Consider the following 19,782-nt stretch of genomic DNA (forward strand, 5'->3'; position numbering starts at 1 on the left):
CCATGAATCCCTAATCAACCGCAAAACCACAGATCGACAGTCAACCTCATCTCTCTCGACATCAACTGTCATGATCGGCTCATAATCTCGCATGGGGCCCGATGGCGCCTCAACCACAGTCTCCCCCTCCAGTTCCTCCTCCAGTCCCCGTCGAAACTCACCCGAATAGGGCTGGAGGACTAAAGCCTCCTCTACCACAGCGTGTCCCCCCCGATCCAACACGTCTTGCTCCGGAGCATGCCTACGCTCACCCACAAACACGCTTATGGCAAGATGGCTCTTCTCACCTAAGGCCGATTGACGGAATTGTCGCCACACCTGCATCTGTTGCCGCCCTTCGACCCCCTCCTGCAGTACCGGGCACCGAGTCTAGGAAGAACGAATTTCGCAAGTCCCGGGATGGGCGACGGAAGAAACGTAAGGGCGTTTGGAAGAAGTTACTTTGGGTTCGCCAGTCATGTACGATATTTCTGCGTGATTTACTGATCAGGAAGATACTAATTACATACAGATCCGGACAACTACACGGACGTCGAGACCTTCCTCGATCATTTACAAAGAAACCCACGCCTCCGACCATATGATTTCTGGCCTCTGGTCGCGGATTCTACGGTCATTGTTCAGCACGTTTGCTCCGTGGTAATATTCGTATGCTGTTTCGTCGGAATTTTTCAGAGCAGGATTAGCCCTGTATCGGTTGTTGGCAGCGGAAGTATAGGCACGCTATTAGGCTGGGTTCTGTGGGATACCTGGGTCTGGAAAGAGCAAAATGAAGCGATAAAAGCCGCGCAGTTTGCAGATTCTGGAGAGGTTGATGATGGATCGAGTGCGAGCTCCACAGCTTCCCAGACGCCCGCCGCGGGCCCTCAGACGAACGATCATGCAGGAGGCAACGTGCATGGCTTGGGTCTAGATCTTCCCCGTTCAGATTCGGAGGTTCATTTGCGACGCAGAAGTACTGGCATGAGTGTTGCGTCTTTCCAGTCTATGACACCAGGCTCGTCTTCAGTGCTAGGACAGCCATCCTTTTATGCATACGATGATAATAAATCATTATCTCCGCGCAACCGACAACGTCTCGCAACCATCAAATCCGCCCTACTCATTTACTGTGCCCTGCTTGGGCTAAGTCCCATTCTAAAATCACTTACAAAGTCTACCGCCAGTGACTCCATCTGGGCACTGAGCTGCTGGCTCATGATTATAAATATATTCTCCTTCGACTATAGTAGCAGCGAAGGACAGGTCGACGCTACGAAATTCCCTGCCTCATTATCGACCAACGCTGCATTAATGGCATCGACGGTGTTGGCATCGCGTCTCCCTTCGACTACGCACGTGTTCAGCCTAACACTATTCTCAATAGAAGTATTCGGCTTGTTCCCCGTCTTCCGCAGACAACTGCGTCATGTCTCATGGACGGGCCATGTTTTATTAACGTTCGCACTTGTTCTTACAGCCGGCGCAGGCGTCGGCATCGCTTTGCGCGGCGGTTGGGCTGCTGCGATTGTTGGTGCAATTCTTAGCACTATCCTCACAGCATTGGCGATGGGTTCATGTAGCTGGTGGCTTATCAGTTTACAGAAATACAAAAATGTTGTAATTGGGCCGTGGGATCCTGCCAGGCCGATTATACGGAGGAATTGGGATTGATCTTTTCATAGATATCAACATGATAATAATACTACTAATTATGAACAAATTTATACACAATAGTCACGATAATGACGTCAGCTTATATACCGAGAAACCAAAGTAATTTAATATCGCTCTATAAGCCACGCCTTCCTCTCATCATCCTTCATAGCTGCCAACTTGTTTGCCTCCGCTCGCTTTACAGCAATATACTTTATCACAAATCCTGCGCCTAATATAGCACACATATCATCATCCTCCTCCAGCGCTCTCAGACTTACTTCCAGGGTTTTCGGAATCTGGTCCGTAATACCAAGCCGTTGTCTTTCCGCAGTAGACAGCGTTGACGCATCAACCGGACAATCCTCGTGGGTCAAGGACAAGGAATGCGCGATCCCTAGATATCCAGCCGCAAGCAGCGCAGCCATGGCAAGATACATATTTGCTAGCCCGTCGATCTGTTTCAATTCCCAATGACCTGCACTAATCTTGCGTATTGGCGCTTCTCGGTTTTGTGTGCCCCATGTTACCCACTCACTACCTGCCCAAACACCTGAAGCAACACGCTCATAGCTCACTTCTTGCGACAAGGAGAAAGCTGTTATAGCTGAAAAACGGGCGAGGATTCCGGCTAGGAAAGGCTCTTCTTCGGTGGTTGGTGAGATTGAGAAATGTGCATGCGATGCTGTACCTGCTGAGAAGGGGTATGGGCGTGGGTAAAGGGTGGCGCGATAACCATTCATTTCCGCGACATTCTGGATTGTCTGTCGAGCTTTGAGGAGGGTATCGATAGCCTCCAGAGGCGAAGCAGGAGGAAGAATGAATTCGAACTGTCCGGGAGCGGACTCAGCATGGAATTGCTCGATGTGGATATCTATACTGGCTAGAGTTGTCACAATTTCTTCTAGAAATTGGAGAGCATTTTGGCGAATATCACTTGTCATATTTGACCAGGAATGATTTCTTGTAAGAGGGTTCCAGGTACCATCTATATGGCGTCGAAGAATTACAACTTCTATCTCAAAGCCAAACGTCACTTGGATTGGATTCAGAGCGGTGACAATCCGCTGCAGGGTCATACGTGGACAACCTTCCAGTTGTCCGCCTTTCTCGTCTTCCCAAAATGTCATCACAGTGGCACTGTTGGACTTGAGAGCGGCATTCTTATGCAGAGAAGACAGATCGGGTCTCATATAAAATTGACCTGTGGCGATACCACCTGGAGCAAGAGTATCGTCTTGTAGCAGGTGTAGGACAGCCAGCGTGAGGCCAATTCGACGTTGTCCTTTGACGATCTTTTGAAATTCGCGGATTGGAAACATGCGTGCGCGGATTGTGGCCGTGTAATCTACCCATTGCATCCAGACTATCATGTTTGGATTTTGGATAGCCAATTCATCCAGATCTCTAGTATAAGTGGCAACGGCTAGATCATTCGTATTATGCTTGCCTTTCTCCTTGACTAGTTTTGGTGGGGTCAGCTTGAGGTCATACAATTTGTTCGAATTGTTGAACAGTATGTCCGCGGCCGCTTCTTTGGCTTCTGAAACGGTCAGTACGCCTTGTTTGACATGATCAACCAAGACCTGACGAGTCAGCAAGAATGCTATATTTCAATTAAAGGGCAAAAGACCCTACCGTATCCAGCGTATCCCTAAATTGCCTATTCGATAACCAGTATGTCTCCGGATGGAAATGGCCATCCGTACTCCAGAGCAGACGGCTTGTGGGTGTCAATTCCATGCTCTGCCGCAGGATAGCAAGTTCTGCGTCTTTGCTAACCATTGAGTAAACCTCACCGAGATCAAGGTAAACATTTGGATAGACGGAAGCAAGGTATCCGGCTTCTCTAGTATACGGATACGATGAGTGAAGAAGGACGAAATCGACATCGTGATATCTCTCGATAAGTGGTTGGAGATACGCCGGGTTCGCAAGGACCAAATCAATATCATTATCGCCCAGGCCAGTATGGAACTGTATAGGCTTTGGCTTGGAGCCATCTTGGAATGCCGTGTCTCGAATGGTTGCTAGAGCCATCCTCAATATAAAGTCATTCATTCGCTTTTCTGCAATACGAAGCGAGGGCTCGTTCATGACTATATTGTACAGCATATCGTCAAGCTCAGAATGTGACTTATCATCGTCTATTTTGACATTCAGTCCACTTCGATAGCAAATAACTGACTTAAACCCAGCCACGATGGGGTCCGAGCATGATTGGCTAATTCTTTCGCAAAATTCGCGTATGAATCTATGGATTCCTCCGCTTCCTTTGGAGTATTCAAGAAGTACGGCTGCAGGGCCCCAAACCTCATGGAGGATTTGTGACGCAACGGCCTCGATTCGCACGATTCTTCTCGTGCCCGACGGTGAATCTATAAACTGATTGTGCCATTTATAATCTTCAATGTCATGTTCTGTCAACAGATCATCCAACAATAGTGAGTAGGTCCCATCAAGACATTGCTGTACTAATTGCTGATAGTCTGAAGTAACACGCTTATGACGCGTAGCTTTGATTGCCTCCCAAGTTGGCTCACAGTCAAATAGTGTCGCGAGTTGCTTAATAGCAAGGCGGTGGGACAGGGTATAGGGTGCCTGCTTGAGGGCTTCACCTGCAGCTTCCGAAGTTATTGATTCTAGCGGATACTTCTCATAGTCGAGTACGTTCTCAGCGGCGAGAAGATTGTGCGCATGATTGTCAATTACGGGATGAGTCTGGATTAGTGAGCTCAATTCATGCAAGATGTCGTCCATTATGTACCGTCTCGATTAGGCAGCTGATCGGTATAATGAGCAACTAAAACAGTACAAGCAGGCTACTTCCCCGTCTAGCGCGAAATGCCTCACAAGGACTATGGTGAACGATGAATCTCCCCACTTTCAATCTTTGTGTTTAAATAACTAAGCTTCGATAAAGTTGGTTAACTAATCCACCATAAAGACAAATGATTGGGTCCGGCCCACTAAAGTCAAGTGGGGCCGTCTCGCCCATACCACATAATACGTAAGTACGGAGTACAGTTACGTATGTACGGTACCTGCGTATCTATGGACAGGTACAAAGAGTACATCTAGGATTTTATAAATATCGTTTTATTCTTTGCAGGTTCGGTTTTACATGATTTACACTCCTCGACTCTTTCTCAGCGCCACTCCCGCTGCCTGATCCATACTAGGTTTCGCCCAGTATTAGAGTAATTTACGACCCGTATGGAACGTAAAAATACTAGATTCTTGGTAAGCTACATACCGTATGGTTTTGTCCGTGTAAATTATATCTATTCTTCTTCTCTCAACCTTAGGATTTTCTTGTTAGGACCTAGGATTATTTGATTTCCAAGCCCATTAGTGTTCTAAAATGTCATCCAATAAGCCAAGCTTGTGGCTGTCGGGCCCATGCTAGGAATATGAAGCTCCGATGACACCCCAGTGTGCCGAAAATCCCACCAAGCCGAAACTCCTTAAACTAAATCAACACCCCAAGCCGGTTTCCATTCTTCTAAACCACTTTAACTGTATAATATATTTACTGTACGCGCATGTGCGATTTATCTCAACTTGGGCTTCCTGATAGCTTAAGTCTTTTTGATGTTGTAGAAGCTGCTATCCTCCCATAGGTAAAATGTCTGTTACACTAAGATTAAGCCGAGTAGCGGCTGATGGCGAAGTAGAGGGAAAATCTTCAGAGCTATCCAGGTTCTTGAGGCGCTCCTGGGCTGCCTGGTACCAGCAATAGTTAGTTCCAAAGACAAGCTTATACCCGCTAAGTGCTCTTGTGTACATTAACTTGGCATCTCTTAAGCGGCCCTTATCCTCGAGGAGCATACCATAGCTATAGGCATTATTAAGCGCAGGAACGTACGATAGAATATTATCCGGCCTGAGGGCCTTTTCGTAACCTTCAAGCGCTCGCTGGTACATGTTCTCAGCGTCTGTCAGCTTCCCCTGGTCGGCGTAGAGAAGGCCTAGGTTGTTAACAGTGTCGAGTGTTGATGTGTGATCAGGTCCCCAGGCCGTCTCCTTGCCTTCCAGCGCTCGCTGGTACAGCTTCTCAGCATCTTCCAGCTTCCCCTGATCAGCGTAGAGAAGGCCTAGGTTATTGACAGTGTCGAGTGTTGATGTGTGATCAGGTCCCCAGGCCTTCTCATAGCCTTCGAGCGCTCGCTGGTACATCTTCTCAGCATCTACCAGCTTCCCCTGATCAGCGTAGAGAAGGCCTAGGTTGTTGACGGTGTCGAGTGTCGATGTGTGATCAGGTCCGCAGGCCTTCACCTTGCCTTCTAGCGCTCGCTGGTACATCTTCTCAGCGTCTGTCAGCTTCCCCTGGTCGACATAGAGGTTGCCTAGATTATTGACGATTCCGAGTGTCGATATATGATCAGGTCCCAAGGCCTTTTCATAGCCTTCGAGCGCTAGCTGGTACATCTTCTCAGCATCTGTCAGCTTCCCCTGGCCGGCGTAGAGGTTGCCCAGATTGTTGACGGTGTCGAGTGTCGATGTGTGATTAGGTCCCCAGGCCTTCACCTTGCCTTCCAGCGCTTGCTGGTACATCTTCTCAGCGTCTACCAGCTTCCCCTGGTTGGCGTAGAGAAGGCCTAGGTTGTTAACAGTGTCGAGTGTTGATGTGTGATCAGGTCCCCAGGCCTTCTCATAGCCTTCTAGCGCTCGCTGGTACATCTTCTCAGCATCTGTCAGCTTCCCCTGGTTGGTGTAGAGAAGGCCTAGGTTGTTGACGGTATCGAGTGTCGATGTGTGATCAGGTCCCCAGGCCTTCTCCTTGCCTTCCAGCGCTCGCTGGTACATCTTCTCGGCGTCTACCAGCTTCCCCTGATCAGCGTAGAGAAGGCCTAGGTTGTTGACAGTGTCGAGTGTTAATGTGTGATCAGGTCCCCAGGCCGTCTCCTTGCCTTCCAGCGCTCGCTGGTACATCTTCTCAGCATCTTCCAGCTTCCCCTGATCAGCGTAGAGAAGGCCTAGGTTATTGACGGTGTTGAGTATTGATGTGTGATCCGGTCCCCAGGCCTTCTCATAGCCTTCGAGCGCTCGCTGGTACATCTTCTCAGCATCTACCAGCTTCCCCTGATCAGCGTAGAGAAGGCCTAGGTTATTGACAGTGTCGAGTGTTGATGTGTGATCAGGTCCCCAGGCCTTCTCCTTACCTTCCAGAGCTCGCTGGTACATCTTCTCAGCATCTGCCAGCTTCCCCTGGTTTTTGTAGAGGTTGCCTAGGTTGTTGACGGTATCGAGTGTCGATGTGTGATTAGATCCCCAGGCCTTCTCATAGCCTTCTAGCGCTCGCTGGTACATCTTCTCAGCATCTGTCAGCTTCCCCTGGTCGGCGTAGAGAAGGCCTAGGTTGTTAACAGTGTCGAGTGTTGATGTGTGATCAGGTCCCCAGGCCTTCTCATAGCCTTCGAGCGCTCGCTGGTACATCTTCTCCGCCTTTCCTAGGTTGCCTCGATCTGATAATAGTATACCCATCATATGTAGTGCATATGATACCTCCTCATTTACTTCTGTCATTGTATCCGCTGTTGCTCGCTCCATTCTTTCTATGCAAGACTCAGCGTGTGCAAATAACTGCCGCTGCTTCTGGTGATATTCTGTCGCATGTTTATCTGGAACAGCATATCCAATCACGAGAACTGCTAGTCGTGATAGCTCTGCTCGTTGATGTTTATCTTGTATGTGAAATGCCCACTCGTGCACTACAGGATGAGTACCATGGGTGGAACTCCCACGTAGGCTGTCAATCAAGCAATAGCTCCGTAGAAGTCGAACTACTTGCAAGAATCCTACTTCATCGGCGGCGGCGTCTCTCAGCCATGCCGACAAATTTTTAGCCAACGCACTAGACCCATGTGCGCCAGCTTGAAGAATCCAGAACGGCAGCGTTTTATGATCAAGGTGGGCCCATAGCAGAAGAAGATTTGCTGCGGCCTCATCCTTGGCGCGTATTGCATTATATGAGACTGTCCACGTCGTGTTTATGCTGCGGTTCCCATAGTTTCTCAGTGGCGCCGTGTTCTCAATCTCCATTAGATCCTTCCACCGCTCTTTGTATAGCCTCGTGTACGTACTGAAGCTCGCCCCCGTCTCGCTCATATAGGCTGCCGCCTGGGCTAGAGCTAGAGGTAGTCCATCAAGCAGTCGAAGTAGCTCATTGCTGTCATTCGGATCTGTATGCCTCAGTTAGTAACATCATGCAACTACTAGGGATGTACATAAAACTGCATTACCAAAATCTTGATTGTACCACTTTCGAAAGATAGCCTGCGCTTGGCTCATGTCAACAGTCTCTAACTGCAAAGTTTCACCAAGGTGTTGGAGGTTCGCAAGCCGCGTTGTAATCAGAATCAATCCGTGATCAACCTCCGGTATGTAGTTGCTGACACTATAGGCGTTGATATCGTTCTCTTGCTGGTAGTCGCGGTCCACGTTATCAAATATAATCAGCCAGTGCTTGTTCTCCGTTTTGCTCAGCCACTCCATGAAATCATTGATAACAGCCTTAAGGTCACCATTCGCGCTAGACGAGTATTTCCTACTTGTCTCGGGAATCTGCCCTTCTGGAATACGACCTGAATAATCGGCAATGCTTTGCTTTAGACTATCTTCGCTGCTTCCATCCAACCAGAATACCGACGTGAACGCAGCCTGGTGCTTCCTGGCAAACTCGGCAGCAAGCTGAGTCTTACCTATTCCGCCGAGGCCATGCAGCACCACCACTTGCTGTCGATAGTCTTCTGATTGAACTTGTCTATGTGGCAAAAGAACTTGTTCTAAACGTCTCATTTCTTCCGGCCTATCCGCAAATCTACCTCGAGGAATGCCTTTGAGACTGAATGAGACTCGGTACTTTTCGGTGCCTAACATGTATTAGCAGTACAGCCATGTCACAATATGACAAGCACGCCTACCGCTTATTCTCCCAGAGATATTTGTCTTGGCGATCTCTTCTGCGGGGACGACCCTCAGCAATTCTTTGGCAAATGCCGCCGCTGTCGCGGCAGCATACGGCTGCCAACTCTTATTCTTGTGCGAATCGGCATAGTCACAGATGCCACGAATCACCGCAGATGGAAATGCACCGGCCAGACCAGCTCCCTCCATCTCAAAGCACAACACTCCGCCGAGCTCAACACTTATCCTGTCCCTGGTCACACCGTCCTTCATCACCTGGTTTCCCGACGCAATTGTGCCATAATGAATTATCACTTCTTTGGATTCTCGCCTAGGCCGTTCGATAATCATTTCCTTGTTGCAGCTCTCGCAGTCGTCTCCCCCACTGTGCTTGTATGCTGCTTGAAAGAGAACATCAGGGCCTGCTGTGTTTCGGCTGAATTGTGCCAACCGGTCGAAAGCCGATAGATGTGCAGGGACGTCGTTCAGCCGACGGTAATGGTTTTCTCGCAGCTTTGCGATTGCATTGAGGAGCACCTTCGGTGGTGCGTTGATGAACCCTGTTCTGTGTACTTGTCCGTTTGGACCAGTCTTACCGAAGTCATACTGGACCACTCCACCATGCTGCGAATGCGGGTGGCCGACCACAACGTCTCCGAGTCTTATATCTGCACTCGCTGTTGGGACTCCACCGCCGATTCCCACCATCAGAGCGAACTTGATTGATGGGAATGCGGTTGTAAGCCGTCCTGCAACGTCGGCGGCTGAGTTGTTCCCCATCTGGCCCGACGGCAGACGGGCCATCACGACGTTGTGGTTGCCTACCTGGCCGAAAACATACTGGTCTGTATTGCTACCATGGCTTCGAGGATCACAGTGTTTTTCATCAAGCATTTCTGCCGCCGCTGCCGACTCGAGAGGCAGGGCAGACACCCACGCTACGGTGTAAGCTGCGGGTAGAAGACGCGGTTGGCTCATCGTCGAGTTGTATAGTCAACGGCCAGTAGAGGAAACAATTCATGCTACATAGAGTCGTTATTGAGATGAAGACGTAGACAAACAGAAATACATATGCTGTCAAGAGAACACGATTTCGTTGTTGGATGTTGCGCTGAGCCTTGTGCTTTATTTATTACTTGAGTGAGTGAGCCTCGCGTAGCCTTCCTAAGGTGTCGTGCCCCGCTGGATCCGAGTGCAAAATTCGAAGAGCCATCCGTACTGTACAGGGAGATGGTCGATACGTTGGGAATACCAAAGGGACCTTTCCTTTCTGGCCATAGTATATTTTAGCTTCACGCAGGTTGATTCGTATTTCGTAACCTACCGGTACTCTCTCTTTATTTTGCCCCACAGCCAAGCTGGGTCGAAGAGTTGCAACTTATATGCACTTGCAACGCGCTGTAATTGGCATTGATTCTTTGGATAAATATCTCTTTAAACATTAGAATGGGGTCCTCTTCTGTGTTCAAGGGAGAGGTCATGTTATCTAATAGAATTCTAGAACAAAATCACGTCCTGTATTTTCGAAACGACTGACCCTGACTCAAGAATCAGAATGATAGTTAAATCTTAGTATACAATTGAGTATTCACGGCGCTGTCAAAGTCGAATACAGAACCATTGGCTTTTATAGATCATCTTTCGTGTCTTTTGACGAAATGACGCTCATATCTACAGCCCACTCCAAAGTTCCCGCCAGACATTTGTCTGCAGCAAATTGCTTCTTGAGTTGCCATGTCTCCTCATCATCGTACGAAACCCTATATGCAACGTGAGTCAGCATCTTGGCCATAAAGACTTTATGTATACAGTTTGCCGTGGTTCATCTCACCATTGTGTCTTGTCCCATGAAAAATATTTGATTGCTGCCTTCTTATCAAGTTGAGGCTGTATATCGGTATGTTTTTTCAGAACTGCTTCTATTTCGGCATTATGCAAGCTTCCAGCTTCGTTAGAACATGGTCCTGGTAGTCCAGGACCGGTAGCAGGGCAGCCAGGCTGTGTGCATAAGCCACTGGATAGTGTGTATGTTTTGCCGTAGTCCGCAAGCCCCAGGATAACTTTCCCAGGACTCACCCCTGCGTTCCAAACAAGTTGTAGTGACTGCTGAATATCCGAGAGGTTTGTGTGTGGTTCCGCGATGGTAGGCTGTTCCCAGCTTCCGTGAAGATCGTATGCCATGAGATTCAACCAGTCGACGTATGGCTCAATACCCTTGAGATCGAATCCTTTCATGTAAACTGTTATCAGTCAGAATGTTTCCTTACTGTAATAGAAACGTCCTTGAAGTTGCGGGTCCAATAGTACGTACATGTTCCCCCAGGCACTGTCACACTCAGTCCTTTATTCTTGCACTTGTCGCGATATTCCTTGACCAGTGATATCATATTTGCGGTATCTGCCGTTGTACCTCCAGTTTCTGTGGCAGCAGGATACTCCCAGTCAAGATCCATGCCCTTGAAGCCGTATTTATCCATAAAAGCACATGCCGAGTCAATGAATGTCTTACGGCCTTGCTGTGTGGCAGCTAATTTGGCGAACGGCGCTGATCCTACGGCATATCCACCCACGGCAATCCATAACTCGACATCACCAGCCTGGCTTTTGTCGCGGACATCTTTCAATTGATCGAACAATATGGTATCATTGGAGAGAGAAAGCATGACTTCTCCGTCGTTGTCGATTAGGGCAAAGGCAAAGTTGATGTGTGTATATGGTGTCGGATCGATGTCGGATGGCATATAATTGTTACAGACGCGATGACTTGCCCAGCTTTCGTAGTATGCAATTGATCGAGTCATTGCTCCTGGACAAGGGGAGGAACTGCTCAATGATGAGTGTCAGTCAGAGCAATTGCTTACATTTGCATTTGAACTCAAGCGTACATTTTTGATTTTGCTCTTTTCTTACAATTGTTTTGACATCCGAGGCCGCAGTATTCTTTCGTCGTACCACAGAATCTAAATTCATCAGCAACAAAGTCATACGGAGAAGGATATCGGAACAAAATCATACCCATATCGAGAACAGCACATGCCCTGTGGGCATATCTCCTGGCCCGGCAATGCGTTGACTGTAAGAAGATAAAGTAAGGTCAACAACCAACAATAAACATGTGAGTTGCGGATTGTCATACCACCACATTGGAAAACCTTCCTCGGATGATGCTGGTATTTGCTAAGAGACAATATCGATGTCAATGGCACCACAAATGGAAAAGTAATGAGGCATATCAAAGCAAGCACGCCTTGCACTTTTTGTGTCCTCAAGAAATTGAATAGCCCAATATAAAACATGATCTTTAGCGTACGCCAGCGTGATGCTAGACTCAATGTTCTCAATCTTTCAAAGGTACGTAGATGTCAGACAGTTGATCCAAAGAAGATAGAAGACAAACAAATATCTGATATTGAATTCAATGTATTGTTTCAAGCACGATGAAGCAATTTATGACCATAAAGAATGACTGCTTTGCGCTTAACGTTCGTGTCTCTCAAGTCACGTCATGGTACACTACCAAGCTGTCAAGACTTTAGAATCGAAGCCGCTTTGGATATTCTTTGAAATTTAAAAGACGAGTAAATAATGAAGAAGTTGTAACCAGTATCTAATACTGGGTTCTTTCGTGGTCCACGTGTGTTCGGGCATTGAATCACAGGAATGTTGACACGAGATCGACTTCTGTAAACAACAAGATGATACCATACTGAGCAGAACGCCCAGATCTTGATGTTCCCCTGTGTCAGCTAAATATCAGTTGCTCGCCCAGGAATGTGGACTTGTATGACTAGGATTCATTAATTTTCCTAGTTTACAATTAATTTCTCGCGTCATGTTAAAGACGTTGGAGTAGTTCTTGATTAATAAGGATTGATCATTGTGTCTGTGATATGCTGTGTGAACAAGATCACATTGCCATTAAAGATATTCCAAAAGCTAAATAAATTGTTTCTCTTCTGCCAATGATTGATAGATCAAGTATCATTCCTCAGGTTGTCAAGGGGGGTGAAGAATTGGAGAAAGAATCATGAACCCCTGGATTCCACTAAGTATTCATAAGCGCTTACATCGTTACCGTACCATGTACATTACCCATGTTTAGTTCAAATAGATTTCATATGCTAATTTAATTAATGCATAGAGAGTTCCAACTTGTGGGACTCAGCAGGTCTGTCACGACGGGCTTTGACATCCGTGGATTTTGCGAGAATCATGTCCATTCATTGTGCAGGTGTTTCATCTCTTAAAAAATAATTCAAGAGATTCTAGGTTCTATGTATACTAATCATTTCCATGTCATCCTATCCACATGCAGTTGACGTCTCACATATGTCCCTCAATCGCTAGCACACCAGTCTTGGTGATTAAGTATTCCTCAATACCATGTTTGCCTTGCTCCTTTCCATAGCCGGACTCCTTGGTGCCTCCGAAGGGCGTCTCCAGTGTAGAAGGCTGACCTATATTGATTACGTGGCCGGTTAGTTATCATTGGAACAAGCGATAGATAGAAGGATAGTACTAACCAGAATTGAGTCCCACCATACCGGCCTCCAGGTTCTCGAACATACGCCAAATACGATCGACGTTCTTGGTAAATACATAACTGGCTAGTCCCATGCTGGTGTCGTTGGCTAGCTTTGTAACCTCTTCTTCTGTCTCGAATTTGTACAGTGCCAGTACAGGCGCAAAGCTCTCTTCGCGTGAGATCAGCATTTCAGGCGTCATATCCTTAATAACTGTTGGTTCTACAAAGTATCCTGGGGTGTTTGGCACACGATGACCGCCTAGGAGTATTTTGGCACCAAGCTTTGTCGCATCATTGATCTGATTCAGGACTTTATCCAGGCCACGAGGGCTGGTTAAAGGACCCATGGTAGTATCAGGAGCAGAGCCAGGTCCGACGACAATCTTGCTAGCGTGCTCTTTTACCACTTCTGCAAATTTTTCATACACGCCAGACTGTACGTAAACACGGTTTGGGGAAATGCAGGCTTGACCGGCATTCATCCATTTGAGCATCGTCAATGACATTGCAGCCTGTACGAGGTTGGCGTCGTCAAATACAATGTATGGAGAGTTTCCACCAAGCTCGAGCGTGACTTTTTTGATGCCTTCCGCGCAGTGCGCAGCAATAATCTTACCCACACGCGTTGATCCAGTGAAGGTGACCTTCCTCACAAGCGGATGCTTGCAAAGAGCCTCGCTAAGACTTGGAGTGTTATCAAGATCTGTTGTTAGTACAGTAATAACACCAGGTGGAAAACCAGCCTTTTCGGCCAAATAAGCCAGAGCCAATGTGCTAAGAGGTGTTTCTGGGCTGGGCTTCACGATCATCGAGCATCCAGCGGCGAGCGCTGGGCCGATTTTTCGCAATAGCATGGAGATTGGGAAGTTCCATGGTAATAAACCAACCGCAACGCCAATGGGTTGTTTGATAGTAAATGATCTTCGCCCGGGGGGGAATGAAGAAGTCGCAACAGTGCCTTCAATACGTTCTGCCTCGCCTGCGTACCATAACAAAGATGCTGCAGAGAAATCGACTTCCATTTCGGCTTCTCTGATTGGCTTGCCGGCCTCATGTGTCAAGATCTTGGCAATATCAATTTTGTTCTCTTTTATAAGGCTGTCCCATTTTGTAATCCAATCCGCGCGCTGTCGAGGAGAGGTCTTTGCAAACTTTTCAAATGCTACATGCGCTGTTTCGACAACTTGAGGAACATCTTGAGCTGTAAATATAGGACAGCTAGCCCACGCAGTATCGGTTGCAGGATCTACTCGTTCATACTGTATTAGCCGGAACATCCCCTGTCATATAGGGAAATGGTATATAGGCAAGTCCATCTTACCGATAACCTCGAATCTTGCGCCGTTCTTTGATTGAACCCACTCGTTATTAACAAAGGAGTCAAACTTTAGTAGCTCCGGATTGCTCAGCTGATAGTTAATTCAAAATTAGTTAGGTTATAGCGATTCATGATATGGCTAATGCGTATATATACCTCGAATGGAACCTTGTACTCTTTCGCCATCGTGAATATGTCTGGCACTTGATTTTTCCTCTGGTCAGAGACTTAAGGCAAATGCTGCATAGAAAGTATTTAACCAACAGTCTCAAAGAGAGAAAAAAAAGGAATTCAGGTGAGTCTCCGGCGCCAGGGGTTTCCAGTTGTCTCTTTGTTTGCGGCAAATTCGACAGTTACTCCGGATCATCGGTGAAAACAGATCGACATTACCGACCCTTCATCTGGTCATTTTCGAGTGAATGAAGGCTTATTTCTCAGCTTGTCTCGATAAAGGAGACCCGTACATAATCAAAAATTTGTCCTGTTTCTTTATACACCTTGATTTCCAGGATAAGCTTTTGAACATTCAGCCCCTCATTGTGGAACCTTCGTTGAGCGGTGACATAGATCACCCGGGGGATAACCCTCACTTCAAGCCTCACAATACATGTGGGCGACACGATCAAAAGTATCGTCCCACTTAGACTCAAGCTAGATCCGTTATCACGCAATATTTTATTGATCACTAATCCAACTCCTAACTTGTCGAAATTCGGAGATCACTAGCAACTATAGCTATTAGTTACACCTCAACGGAGTTATTGATCATACATAAAAAGACCGGAAGAACAAAATACAGACTATGACATCAGAATTTCTACTATCTTCAAAACTTAAATTCTGGGAAAACTATGAAAGATTTCGCGTTTGGTAGATAAAACATCTCCATATTTGTTGGTACTAGTCCTCTCGAAGACGGGGAGTTAGGGCTTGTTGTGTCACTTGCCTAATTCAACACTCGCTGCCTTCTACATAGGTAAGTTCTAACATAGCTGCTACTGACTGTTTACATTGGATATTGATTGAGTAGGAATTGATCAATTTACAAAAGATAGGCTAAGGGGTGAATATCTAGATATAATGCGCTTGAACATCAATGAGCTAGTATTATGGAGGATTGGAATCAAGGAGCTATTTATTCGATGAAGCGCCTGCCACGTTTACCAAGATATGGTAGGCTTCATTAATATAACTACACAGAAAATAATAAAACGAAAGTAAGCATCACAATACACAGCGCTTATCCAACATCTCAAAAGTACTTCTTGACACAAATATCACATTCTCTAAGGATAATGAGACTCGTTCACACGTTCCGTCTTGAGCGAGATATCTGTCTTCATCATAATATGACCAGGCACAATCACGTCCTCACTACCTGCATCAATGCTGCCTATGCTAACCTTGGACGACTCCAGGTTCTGCCATTCCCCGTTGGGATGAGTTCGGTAACCCCTGTTTGACAGAGCACTGAGTTTGTATGTTGGCCGACTGCGGTTGACTTTGCTATCGAAGGAGGAGAAGAGTTTGGGGAACAACTGTTTGAGGGGGTGCTTCAAAAATGGTAGACAGGCGCAGATAATGCCTGTGCTGGCTTCAATAGCACTCCAGAGTAAAGCATCCCATGAGCCCCAGGTTGGATCGGTCGTGGCGACACTTTGTACGAGGGCAGTAATGCGAACAATACTCGTTATGCAGACGAAAAGACCGAGGGCGAACATGAGCATAACACCGACCTTGCGCACAGTGTCCAGTTGTAGACGCGCAAGAACGGGCATCGGTAGAAGACAGATCCAGATGTCGGATGCGGTATTGTAGCCTGCCCACCACCAGCGGAACCAGGCGTTGTTGATGCATTTTGCTGGTAGCGTCTTCTCCCAGGAGCCTGCCACAGGGACGCATTGGAAGATAGTGGCGATGACGAACCCGAAAACGCCGCCAATGATGACACCCATGGTCAAGTGGCAGATGCGGTGGAATTTCTGGCTAGGAAATATGCGGAGATAGAATGTAAGGAAAGACAGTTTGGTCAGACATAGCACCAGCTTGTAGAAGACTTGGAAGAGCCAGAAATACTATTTGAAAATGCATATACGTATCAGTTTTTGAGCCCTTGCTTGACCTCTTTCTGGGGAAGAGGGGGAAAATTGGAAGAGGCACCGGGAATCAAACCTTCAAAGCTACCACCAGATTCCCTCCGGATTTTGCAATATCTGTTTTGTGCCGACCAAAGCCATGGGAATTTGCTGTCACACAAATTAGCCATGTGTTGCGCAACAAGAATGTACAAACAAAGGACCGGGGATTTTGAATCTTACCTAGATCTCCAACTATTGTGGTAATAATTTGTACGGTCTACGAGAGATAAAAGAAATGTCAGTCAATTATTGGCTTCATGCGGGCAGCAAAACATACCATAGAGCAAGCGATAAGTATATCATCTGTGTAGATGGCCTTTCGGAAGGTCCAGCCGTGTATAAGTCTGTAGATAACGAGGACAAACGCTATGCCTGACAGAACGCCAGTCACGGCCATGAATGTCGGTCCCTTGTCAGGGACACTCACTGTGTTGGTCATAATGTTCTTAGCATTACCGTCTGGCCCAGAATGTGAGATTAGGTTTTCAAAACTGGAAAGGAAAAGCGAGTCAAAGCGAAGCTTATATCAAGTAGTTAGGTAAAGTTTAGGTTGTAACTCTCCGGATCATACATAGGTACAAGTAGTTGAAGAAGAACGATCTGATAATAAGAATAACACCTTGATAGGCACTCCACTCACTGTGGGCTCGCATGATCCAGGTACGGATACGTACTATCAAAAATACCTGACAAGGGGTGGAAAAAAACGAGGATTTTCTTTCTAGGTTGTAATACTAGTGGATTAGTGCTCAATAGAATGATTAGAATCAGCTATCCTGGTTAATTGGTATTCGTATTAAGATTTTGAGTTACCCAGAGGGAAGTCTTTGGTTTGTGGATACAATGTACATACTACCTCCGTAGTTGACTAGTTATTTGCGTCTTATCGATTGTATTCGTCACCCTCTCCCTGCCTGAAATCGAGCCCTGTCATCTGTCGGATAGAAATGTACGGGATATTGGGCTTATTAACGATTCTCGAGGAGAGACTCACTGTTGATCAAGAGATGTCCATGTGTTAGGATCAAAACAGGATTGCAGTATAACCCAACATACATATCCCCTGAAAATCGAGTAAATTAACATGTCCAGTGTGATAATCACTACATAGTAGACTGTATTATTTACGGTATGGTTCTATTGGCCTCTGGGACACAACCCTATTAGACTAATACGCATTAAGGTTATGGATGTACGTTGTACGGGAATAGTGAGGGATTGGGGAATGACTCTCCGGTCCCAGCATCCTCTAACCTGTGCCGTGAGCTGGGCTGGCTAGAAGATTAAGCAAAAATTTCTCTCATTCTTTTTCTGGAGCAAATTCTCAACTTGTCAAACCCACTAACCCCAATTGAATGATTAGTGGACATTGCATATAGCTCAACAGCACAAATAGAAAAACGTGAGAGCCGATCGATCTGCACTTGAATGAACAAAAACAGGCAAAAGTGCTGATATTTGAGACATCGGATCGACATCAACATATCTCATCCCGTAGATATTCAAGCAAGTCATCCATCGACATCATAATCTAAGTGACGATCCGGAGGAGATGAGGGTATCACTGACCATTTCATCTACGTATCTCAACCAACAAATATATGGGGTCAGAACAATGCGCATAATTTGAACGTGGGACGCACCGTACTCCGTATTCAGCTCATGGTGTAGAATGCCTAAGGACGAGTTGACACACGTCACTGCCGTACTACAACTCCGAAGAGTGAGTGGCATGACGCAGAAGGTGCTACTGTCTTGGGGTGTTAGTGGGTACACAAGCATCCAAATCCAAGCTTTGTAGATTTTGAAATGGTCCGTAACCAAGGAATTGAAGTTGATATAGAAGTCACCAAATAGTAGAAAGTCAACTTCTTCCAGTCCTTGAGATACGTAGTCGAGACCTATGGGAGCCTTATTTTTGGAAGTTAAATGGACAATATACTACTGAATACAGAGAATCCTCTGAGCTACTTCTTACTGCTACATTTCCGAATAGTTAACTAACTATATGCCTATGTTATTATGTAAAAACCCCGAACACTTTCAGAATAACTAGGCTAGTGCGTAGACGCTACATATATAGTCCACTCGACTCTGGCGAGGCGAATACATACCATACCAGTAGTCGAACAAGACGGGTAACGGAGTATTTAGAACAGAATTGCAACATGTGTTGATAATTACCTCACACATGTCGATCGTCGCTTGAACCAACATTAAACAACCAATCAGCCGCTTAAGTCCTAATCTCGTACTACGAGTAGCTAACTACCAGTATCCGTAACCAACCCGGGTTATAATTTTTCAAAGGATCACCCAAGTGGAGCACGGAAAGAAAACCTTCAAACCCGCGTACCGAAGCCAATGATCTTTAAAAGCTCCAATATAAAGTGGAAGCAGTTTGGAAGAATTAGTGGGTACGCATCCCTAGCTTTAATCTAGTCTGGACGCTAGTTTTAAGCTAACTTCCATTTTGTTGATGTTCCTAAGGTAGTATGTAATCCAGTAAGGGATGATCAAGGGCCTGGGACGGCACGCTGGAGCACTAATTGAGGAATTCCGGCGGCGTAGTCACTCTACCGCGACTCGCGGAGTGGACTGTACTGCCTAATTGGTGCTAGGTGCTAAAAATGTTCCATCTGACATTTTTCTGTAGCTAGTTACTTGTCATACTTCTACAGTACGTACCATATACCATTTGGTCATGTAATGACCCCCGCGTATAGTGCCCAGTCGGTCCGTGCCGAATTTGGTTTTTGGCCAAAAGAGGCTGATATTAGGGCTTGTGATTGAGTTCCACAAAGCATTATTTCGTGCTGATATAGTTCGCATGTGCAACGAATTACTCTTCCTATAACTGGCTGCGGTTCCGGTTGAATAGAGTAATTTACAGGTGATTGGAAGCATAATGGAAAAGAACATATTGTCCGGACTAGAAAAAATCCGCGTGGTGGTTAGCTAGTGGCCACAACGAACATGATTTGGTGCCCTCTAACAGTGGGACTACGCTCCGAATAACTTACCTTAACAAGCGTGATTTGAATTATTTAATAGCTCGGCTCTTGTCGCGAATTGGCAAGCCTCATTGGCCTCTGAAAAATTGATCCTTGCATAGTAATGTGACTTTATCACGAAATAGGTAACCGCTCTCACTCAACCAGCACATACAGAGTACAGCGATGGTATCATTTGCTCAAAATATTAATGGCCAGTATTAAGCGACAGCTCCATCAATCGCCCCACCAAGGTTTCAGTCA

The 19,782-nt window shown here is 46.4% G+C and overlaps 6 protein-coding genes across 6 annotated transcripts; 1 reads left to right on the forward strand and 5 right to left on the reverse strand.

Moving 5' to 3' along the window:
• Positions 1–101: 101 nt before the first annotated feature.
• Positions 102–1,653, forward strand: EYB26_008831 (uncharacterized protein; the record flags this gene model as incomplete). The annotated part of the gene is made up of 2 exons (XM_054268082.1): positions 102–459; positions 512–1,653. 2 exons carry the CDS (start codon positions 102–104, stop codon positions 1,651–1,653), a joined length of 1,500 nt encoding a protein of 499 aa, XP_054124057.1.
• A 107-nt stretch (positions 1,654–1,760) lies between these two features.
• Positions 1,761–4,395, reverse strand: EYB26_008832 (uncharacterized protein; the record flags this gene model as incomplete). The annotated part of the gene is made up of 2 exons (XM_054268083.1): positions 1,761–3,221; positions 3,274–4,395. The coding sequence occupies 2 exons, from the start codon at positions 4,393–4,395 to the stop codon at positions 1,761–1,763; spliced, it is 2,583 nt and encodes an 860-aa protein (XP_054124058.1).
• Positions 4,396–5,244: 849 nt separating this feature from the next.
• On the reverse strand, positions 5,245–9,522 carry EYB26_008833 (uncharacterized protein; the record flags this gene model as incomplete). Its single annotated transcript, XM_054268084.1, has 3 exons — positions 5,245–7,820; positions 7,881–8,510; positions 8,562–9,522. The coding sequence occupies 3 exons, from the start codon at positions 9,520–9,522 to the stop codon at positions 5,245–5,247; spliced, it is 4,167 nt and encodes a 1,388-aa protein (XP_054124059.1).
• A 649-nt stretch (positions 9,523–10,171) lies between these two features.
• On the reverse strand, positions 10,172–11,840 carry EYB26_008834 (uncharacterized protein; the record flags this gene model as incomplete). Its single annotated transcript, XM_054268085.1, has 6 exons — positions 10,172–10,304; positions 10,376–10,784; positions 10,856–11,367; positions 11,430–11,504; positions 11,560–11,617; positions 11,681–11,840. The coding sequence occupies 6 exons, from the start codon at positions 11,838–11,840 to the stop codon at positions 10,172–10,174; spliced, it is 1,347 nt and encodes a 448-aa protein (XP_054124060.1).
• Positions 11,841–12,867: 1,027 nt separating this feature from the next.
• EYB26_008835 (uncharacterized protein) lies at positions 12,868–14,573 on the reverse strand (the record flags this gene model as incomplete). The annotated part of the gene is made up of 4 exons (XM_054268086.1): positions 12,868–13,001; positions 13,068–14,315; positions 14,391–14,478; positions 14,544–14,573. 4 exons carry the CDS (start codon positions 14,571–14,573, stop codon positions 12,868–12,870), a joined length of 1,500 nt encoding a protein of 499 aa, XP_054124061.1.
• Positions 14,574–15,673: 1,100 nt separating this feature from the next.
• Positions 15,674–16,964, reverse strand: EYB26_008836 (uncharacterized protein; the record flags this gene model as incomplete). The annotated part of the gene is made up of 4 exons (XM_054268087.1): positions 15,674–16,462; positions 16,560–16,633; positions 16,706–16,742; positions 16,803–16,964. The coding sequence occupies 4 exons, from the start codon at positions 16,962–16,964 to the stop codon at positions 15,674–15,676; spliced, it is 1,062 nt and encodes a 353-aa protein (XP_054124062.1).
• Between the last annotated feature and the right edge of the window lie 2,818 nt (positions 16,965–19,782).

The sequence above is a fragment of the Talaromyces marneffei genome, chromosome 7, assembly GCF_009556855.1.
Source record: "Talaromyces marneffei chromosome 7, complete sequence".
In the NCBI taxonomy this organism is placed as follows: Eukaryota; Fungi; Ascomycota; class Eurotiomycetes; order Eurotiales; family Trichocomaceae; genus Talaromyces; species Talaromyces marneffei.